Here is an 8,751-nt window from a genome sequence, read left to right as displayed (position 1 = left end):
TTTGTTGAGACCCCAGGAAATGTGGAAACTGTTTGGAAAGCACCTTAGGATTGTTGTGATCAGGTTGTGTGATGTGTAGCCCTGTTTGATTATCAATAACCCAGACAGGATCTGCAGCCCTGTTTGGTTATCAACAGTAACACAGCCCAGCCACCTTTGCTCTGCCAGAAAGGAGCAGCCTATTCTATGTCCCCATGAATGAGAATATCCACCTGCTTTGTGTGGAGACCACCCAATTTGCATCCCAATTCAAACCAGAATGATAGGTTAGTTCAAACAGATACTATGAGATGCAGAGCACATGGGCAGCAAAGATGGCACTGAGAAAGAGTAGAGTGGGCAGAGCCCAATTTCCCTTAGGTTCAGTGCATAATCAGCCAGTGGAAGCTTAGGTGCATGATAGGGTGTGACCTTGACAGTGTAGTTTCCTCCCCCCCCCTCCCCCCCCTCCCCCCCCCCCCCCCCCCCCCCCCCCGCCATTCTACCTGCCCTTTTGGGCTTTAAAAAGGGCTGCTCTCTGTTAATAAACGAGTTTTCTTCCTACTTGATTTGGCTCTCCACTGTGTCTGATTGTCTCCCAGGCTGAGGAAGGCTGGGGATCGGGGGAGCACTGCACTTACCTTTCCTTGGACCCCGTCCGTCTTTCTTGGGACGGACGAAGACCCAACAATGAGACAGACTGTAACCCCATTGGCCACTGACATAAATATGCAATCTTTGTGTGTGCGCTACAATCCTGTTGGCCACCTGCATGTTGACAGGCTTGACCACATGAGTATTGTCTTTAAAATCCCTAGCTTGAGGCCCAAACGGGGTGGCAGTTTCAGCTCCAGAGTCTGTGTTGAGTCCCTACCTGGTCAGCTATCCACTTCCCCAAAAATGTCATCTTTTTACATGATTCTGTCTTTACATGAATGGTGGACTCTTTTCCCCAGAACATGTGTAAAACCAAGTACATGACAAGAACAAATAAGGGAAGGAAGTACTAATTTGGGCTTATAGATTCAGAGATTTCAAATCACAATCATTGACCTCCTTGGCCTGAGGTGAGGCCCAAGATCAGGTTGTGGGACCATCTAGCAGAGGCTACTCAACTCAAGGTACAATAGAATCCAAAGGAAAAAAACAAAAACAAAACAAAACAAACCATAGGAAGTGGTAAGGGCAAGATTAGCCCCAAGGACATGCCCACAAGTGATGTATTTCCTCCAACTGAGCCCCACCCCATGCTCTTAACACTTCCCATACCACCACCCTATTGTTAACCCATCAAGGGGTGAATAAACACATATCCAATAGTGTGAAGTAAACACAGAGGACAAAACTACACCCAGAGAAACCAGGTCTCTGCTAGTTTTCAACACAACACTGAACAACATGAATAACATGAATTTTGCTGAAGAACAAAACACTGATTCCCAGAAGGAAAATTGTCCTTTTTCCTCCAATTGTACCATGTGACTGTGCAGGTGGAGGAATTAGTGTCTCCCTGTTCTTATTTGATTTCAGTGTGAAGGCCTGGAAGGTTGTTCATATTGGCCTCCTCTAACAAATCTAGTGTCAAAATATGATAATTAGCAACAACAAAGAAACTTTATTGATGCTATCTGGTGGACTAGTTATTATTTTGGCTTCAAATATTAAGTCTAAGAAGCAGAAAATATTACATTCTGGAATACTGAATTACAAACTATTGAGAATCAGAAAATGTTACATGCTGGAATACTGAATTACAAACTATTGGGAATCCTCAAGCAACAAACTCCTAGCAGTCTCAGTAATGCCACCTCTGATAGAGCCTCTGGAGGGTCCCTCATATCTGTGGCTCAATTTTCAGACTATGAACTACAAAGAAGACAGCTACTCCTGTTACTCTAGCCACAGGAGGCTCACAGCCCTGCCTACAGGAACCAGAGGTCTGGCCTCGTGGCTTGCAGCAACACTTGTGTTGACTATATTACCATGTTGGTCACATGAGGATTTGTCTGCTTTGTGGACACAGGGTCTGTATCTCCCTCAATCCACATTTGCATTCTGACACCATATTGCAATCTCATTTCTTTTTCTCACAGAAGATACTGCGGAGCTTTTTTTTTTTTTTTTACAAAGGAAAGAAATGTATCTCAATTGAAAAGGAAACCAAATTCACTCAGCACCTCCCTCATCACAATTGGGAATGTACCTATGGTCCCTAAAGGACTAAAAATTGAGTTTAATATATTTCTGTGTAGTTACTGTTAGTGTTGTGCTCAGCTTTGTTCCTTAGCTCCACCCAGAACTGGGCCCTCCTCCCATCCTGGAGTTCCGTCCATAATTTGTCCCCTCCCTCTCTCTGACCAGACCCACCTGAACTCCCATTTACCTGACTTCCTATCCCTCACACCCTCTTGCTATCTGGATGGTGATGGAGGCCATGTGCTACCACTTGGGGGAAATATGGCTTCTATAATAAACCTTATAATATTCTTTCTCCTGTGCTTGCCTGCTTCTGCCTGGTCCCATGGATGCATGTGTCTGATCCTCTTACAGTTACATTGATGGGCTGACAGCCCAGTTCAGGATCATGATCACAAGCCTTATTACTAGAACAACCATGCTGGTACTTGAAAATCAATGGTCTATCCCACAGCTCTGAACCCAGCTGGAGGATGAATTGCATCCAGGTTGACATAGCATGTGAGAAAAATTCAGACTCTTCCAAAATTGTTTCGGTCCATCAAGTGATGGAGATTTTCTGTCCTAGAGACACTAAAAGATATACAATGCTTCAGACCATAAAACTGTCAATAGAATCTAGACACAGATGTAAGACAGAATACAAGACAGATACAAGGGCTCAGTCTCAGTTCTGTGACCTCTGAACACTATTACAGGACTTCATCACACTCCACTGTCTTAAATAGAACCAGAGCCCCAGAGCACACAAGGCCAGAGACCACTGTGGAGATTCCAGTACTGTATCAGCCCAAGCTTGATTCAATGAGGAACCAGTGAGAGAACTCTGTGAAGGGCTTGATATTTATACAGGGTTTGGAGACAAACAGAGAAGATGCTAGACAAAGTAAAACTGGGCTTCCAGTTTCTGAACAGAAAACATAACATAGACTGTATGTATGGGCCAAAACCATGTGCATGATGGAAGTTTTATAAGTTTCCTTATGAAGGGAATAAAATCATAGAAGATACTTGATGCTTATATCACTGATTGTCTATAGTACTACTTAAGAGACACATATTTTTTTCACTAGATACCTCATTGTTTACCTAAAGTCTCCTGGTCTTTATCCTTACATGATTTTCTCCTGCTCTTTGTAGTTTCCAAGGCATCCAATTATCATGCGCTCTTCATGTCCACCCAGTCACATTGATCACAATATCTTCCTCCTCAGGTCATTCAGACAATCTTCTCTGCTGCTTCCCAGACCAGCAACACATGAGGGCTGCTCACCCAGCCAGAGGCGAGGTTCTAGTTCAGGGATGTTTCACTGTGGGAGGATTATGTGTAGCTTGAAAGGAGTAATACACCCCAGCATCCTCAGTTTCCACACTGCTACATTTCAATGTGCAATCTGTGCCTGACCCACTGACACTGAATCTTTCTGAGATCCCAGATTCTCAGTTGGAAACCTCATAGATCAGGAGTTGTGGAGACTGCCCTCGCTTCTGCAGGAACCATTTCAAATATGTGTTTCCATTGCTATATAGAAAGTTCTGAATAGACCTGCAAGAGATGGAGGCCAGCTCTCCTAGGTTGACAGGCAAGGGGAGTGGAGTCTGGGTCATCACAACATCTCCACTTGATCCTGAAATTAGAATAAGATAGACGTGCAATGTTATACACAAACGTACAGAGACATGCTTTTTATTTTTATTTTGATGTATTACCTATTATTAATATTACATGGTTTGACTTATAATATAAAAACATTTTGCATCTAAAATTGTGAGTTAAACAAAACTACTCAGAGCTTATGAAAATTAACTTGTTTTACGAATGAACTAATACAGATTATGTGTGAGGGGGAGAGAGAGAAATGGGGTATTTGAGTAGAAATGCTCTTAAATGATTTAATTAAAAAGGAAAAGGCATCTCCCTATCTTCCATGCTCATTAAAGTGAAAAAATAGAGATAATTTTAAGCATAAATAGGGCTCTAGGCATAATACATTATCCTCACCAAACACAGGTTTTCACTCCTTCTGTAGACCTAATCCTCACTTACCCGATCATGATTAACAAGACCTGCACATCTAACACATGGATAGGGCACAACTGGAATCTCAGATCTCACCCTGCCACCCCACTCTCATTTCTCATTCCCCTTTGCTGTTACCAGGGATCCAGAGCATTAACAGCCACAGGAGCTGAGACAAGGACTTCATTTTTAGGACTGAAATGAGGAGTTTTGACAGGTCAAGGCAAGTTCTGATCTGAGCCTTTATCTCAGACTTAGAAAGGAAGGTCCTCCTTAGGGAGCAGTATGCAAATAGTCAGGTTGGGGCAACAGTGTGAGAAGAGTCAAGGCGAGGTAAGGCTTGCTCTTCTGAGAAAAGTAGCAGCAGATCTGTTCTATATTTGGTGACAACCAATAAAATCCATGATGCCTTTAGCATGGAAAGAAGGACTCCACTGATAATATCTGGAATTGAGGGAAAAACAGGATGCACATCACCTCACCACCCTAAAACAGCATCAGAGGCCCAATGATATGCAGCTTTATGTCCAGGAGAAACTCTAGGAAAGGAATAGACATTGTGTCTAGGTCCTCCATTCCTCCCTCATCTAATCTAGAGAAAGACACAGTGTCAAGCATCAGCAGCACTGATTCTCAAAACAGTTCACCAATAAAAGCACAGAGTTGAGATAGATGAAGAGGCATACCATAGTTACCAGGTTATCTCTTAGGGATGCTTGCATCTCTATTTGCCAGGATCTTCATATTAAGATGTAGGGTATAGAATTGACAAGAATAACAAAATTTTCTCTTGCAGGTTGTAAGTACCCTAATGGTCTTTTAACGTAATGGGAAAAATTATTACCCTTGAAAGAATGAATTCAATGTAACAGTTTTTTAAATTCACTAAATACCTTGTCATTCCTCCATAATGTATTTGTACAGCAAATTAATCAAAGGAGAGTACAGGAAGGGTAAAAGGATCAAAATATGGTGTACTTATTAATTGACATACTGAAGTGAGACCATTTTGTGTAACTACTTGAAATTATATATATATATATATATATATATATAATTTTGATTATCTTAAATTAACATAAAATCTCCAAATATCTCCAGTCACAATCTAATTTAACCAGTCTCTGTTTATTTGTCTCAGAGATTTTAGTCTCTGCTTCACCTGAGGGAAGGAAGAGCACATGCAGGGTGTTTGTACTGCTGCCCCAATGGATGAACCAGGCCAATGGAAGAGGTGACTTGTGGAAAGTGATTATATTATGGGATTGGAGATTATACCCACTGCTCACCAGAGGGTTAAAGATACTCTCATGCAGTGAGGCAGTTCTCATAATAGTCACCTGCTATCAAATGAAGAAAACCATAGGCTTGGCCACCTCAAATTACAACTGGTTCTCTCTTTATTAACACAACATATTGTACCACATGCAAGAGAGTCTTCAGAGTAAAGACAGATGAAGATACAGCATCAGGGATGTTCTGCATCTAAAACTATGACTTAAACAAACTCTTCTTTATTCAGAGTTTAGGTCAGCTACTTTGTTAATGAAAAGGACTGACAATAGTGTGTCATGTTTGTGTGTATGCACACATGTGTGTGTGTGTGTGTGTGTGTGTGTGTGAGAGAGAGAGAGAGAGAGAGAGAAAGAGAGAGAGATAAATTTGGTTTAAATAGAAGTGCTCATAATAGGCTAATTGAGGAGTAAAAAGCAGCTCTCTGCCTATGATACTCTTCTTCTTCTAAATACAACTTCTTAATCCTTACCAAGATTACTTGTTAACTTGCTGAAATGCAGATTCACATTCAGTAGGTGTGAAGTGGATTTGTAATATTGTATTGGTAACATGCTCTCAGAGATGCTATTGATGATCCTGAATTCTGGACACCTTCTGAGTAGGAAAGAAAATACTAGTACATACATGTTTAGTTGTGTTTGCTTCTTTTTTGTCAAGAAATATTTCTATTTGAGAATGGTCACTTACATATTTCATGAAAATATCTCATTTTCCATGAACTGAGACTTCCTGAAACTCTTGCTATAGTTACAAGTTGCTAATAGGAAGAGTCATGTGTATATCTGGTATGGGGTAATGCCCTCCTGGATATATTCTGAGAGTTGGGCGGTGACTTCACTGGATCATCAACTATGGGCTCCCATCACCACAGTCTCTTCAGGAAATACATTTCCCAGCACTGCTCTCCCTCTCTGCTTTCCTGTTTATATTCTGAATGATATGGGCCATCTTCTAATCACATGTAAGATTGGAAGGTGGAAGGGACTCAATCCTATCAATCCACAATATGCAAGGAACTTGGACAGAGGTGAGAGTGTGGACAAGTGAGAACTCGATACACCTCTCGTCTTAAATTCTGTTTTTAATATCTATAAGGAGTTGTATAAAATGATTTCCATTAAACATATGAGGTTATAAATGCAATTCTTCTTTACCTATCAGTCTTTCATCATTCTGAACCATCCCTCCCAATCCAGCTCCTCCCTTCCATATACATTTCCATGTGTAAGAATGCATGTTAATTAATATATGTGAACTTATGACATTCAGTATGTCTGTAGGATATATGGAAGTCACTTCTGATTACTCTGATAAATATAGGTATAAAATGGGTCACTATATAACTGTACCTAGTGCATGACTCCACAAGTGTCTTAAATGTATTTTATTTATTCACATATATTTATTTCCATTCTTCAGTTTGGATTTATGTGAACTAGGCCAGAAGCCAAGGGTGCTTTTGTTATCTGCTCTCTGAATAACACTTCTAAGATCAAGCACCAGAAAAAAAAACATGTTCAAACCTTCCAAAACCTGATCCAAAGTATTAGTTAATTTTTTCTTGATATTTCCTGAAGTTTTTTAAAAACTTATTTTTCCACTCTACTTTCGAAAGCTTAGAACAATTATATGATACTCAGTATCAAATCAAATTTTCTGAGAACTAGATTAAAATATTGTATGTTTTGACATGAGAGTTGAAATTATTTAAAATAATACATTTGCTGGAAATAAAATTCCCTGACAGGAAGTTGATAAATTTTGAAGGTATTCAACTCACTTGTTTATTACATTATTTAGCATCCCCAAAAATCATATGGTACTTCAAATAAAATTATTTCATGGAAATCCAAAGTTGAATTAAAAAATTTTAACGACTACTTTTCCTTTAAAAAAGTAGTTTTCAAAATGCTTTTCACAAGGAATTTTTCCTTGCCTTTAAAAACCTTCCCTGACATATATAGAATGGCTTCGTTATTGATTGACTGCAGAATTTTAGGACAGACTAGACCATACATGAGTACAGAGCAGTGTTCTTTGTAAGTCACAGAAGAGGCAGTGTCAGGTGTGTGCTGCTTGGGATGAGCAGGAGGACAGACAGTTAAGGTATGCAATTGACTCTAGAACCTATCTCTCAATGCTTTCCAGCGAACTTAAAAATGGGGGCTGCATCTGAGATGTTCTGTCAGCAGTTGAAGCACCAGGATAAGCATCTGGGGCAGCCCAGCCTCTCACTTCTGCTTTCCAGGGAGGTTTTTGTTATGACTGGTGTCACAGGGGTAGGTAAGTAATTACCCTGCTGACAGTAGTAAGTGGCAAAATCTTCAGGCTGCAGGCTGCTGATGCTGAGAGTGAACTCTGTGCCAGATCCACTTCCATTGAACCTCCATGGGACCCCAGATTGCCAAGTAGGTGCAAAATAGATCAGGAGCTTTGGAGCTTTCCCTGCTCTCTGCTGCTACTAATGTAAATAATTGCTAATGGCCTGACTGGCTTTGCAGGTGATGGTGACTCTCTCTCTCAGAGATACAGGCAGGGATGGTAACTGAGTCAACTGGACATCACAATGGACACCTGACATTGGAAAAATTAAAACAATTAGTCATGTAATTAATGATATTATACAAGTACTTCCACGAAGCCTCAAGCTGCTCTGTTAATATGAGATGAGTATTCCCTGGCATTGTTCTTCCTTACCTGGGAGCCAGAGCAGCAGGAGCCCCAGCAGCTGAGCAGTGGCCTTCAGGTGCAAGCTGTTTGTTGAGTGGAACCTTCTCCTGCATAGGGTGTGAGCAGCCTCTGAAGAAGTTCTCAGGGCAGTGGGCTGTGCTCAAGACACATGAAAATCAGCAGGGTTGGAAAGATTTAAAAATATGGCTATAAACGTAGCTTTGTGATCTTCATGAATTTCTGAACTAGCAGTCTCCAAATCTCTCAGGTAACATTCCTGTCTCCTATCAATAGCCCAAAAAACTCCCCTTAAAGATAAGATGTTCCCTAAACCAAGAACTCACATCTACTTCAGTCTCTTCTGCTTCATAAACCTTCATGTTCTTATGCTATCGTCTCTTCCAGTTCAGAATAACATTTTTTTAGTAACTGGGCTAGAACTTGTGGTCCCAGCAGGTTCAGATTTGATGAAAGGAAACACAATAAAGGGTGAGCAAGGCAATGAATACACAATGAATGGAGAAGACATCCTTAGCATGGGAAGCAAGGAAAAACTGCCACAGACAGTGAAGGCAGAGCACAGTGAGGAA

At 40.7% G+C, this 8,751-nt stretch overlaps 1 long non-coding RNA gene and 1 gene segment (V, D, J or C); both read right to left on the bottom strand.

The window, feature by feature from the left end:
- Positions 1–604: 604 nt before the first annotated feature.
- Positions 605–8,334, bottom strand: LOC122116736. The gene is made up of 4 exons (XR_006149009.1): positions 8,189–8,334; positions 7,787–8,065; positions 2,628–2,629; positions 605–615 (listed from the first exon to the last, which is right to left on the bottom strand). It is a non-coding gene; the product is annotated as an uncharacterized LOC122116736 (long non-coding RNA).
- LOC122116731 lies at positions 3,579–4,395 on the bottom strand. The segment is given in 2 exon segments: positions 3,579–3,803; positions 4,334–4,395. Coding segments are annotated over 2 exon segments (237 nt in total).
- Positions 8,335–8,751: the final 417 nt, after the last annotated feature.

The sequence above is a fragment of the Dipodomys spectabilis genome, unplaced genomic scaffold (genome assembly GCF_019054845.1).
Source record: "Dipodomys spectabilis isolate Male_0828 unplaced genomic scaffold, ASM1905484v1 ptg000137l, whole genome shotgun sequence".
NCBI classification, from domain to species: domain Eukaryota; kingdom Metazoa; phylum Chordata; class Mammalia; order Rodentia; family Heteromyidae; genus Dipodomys; species Dipodomys spectabilis.
Note: the sequence above shows the minus strand (reverse complement) of the source record. Positions and strands in the feature narration are given on the sequence as shown.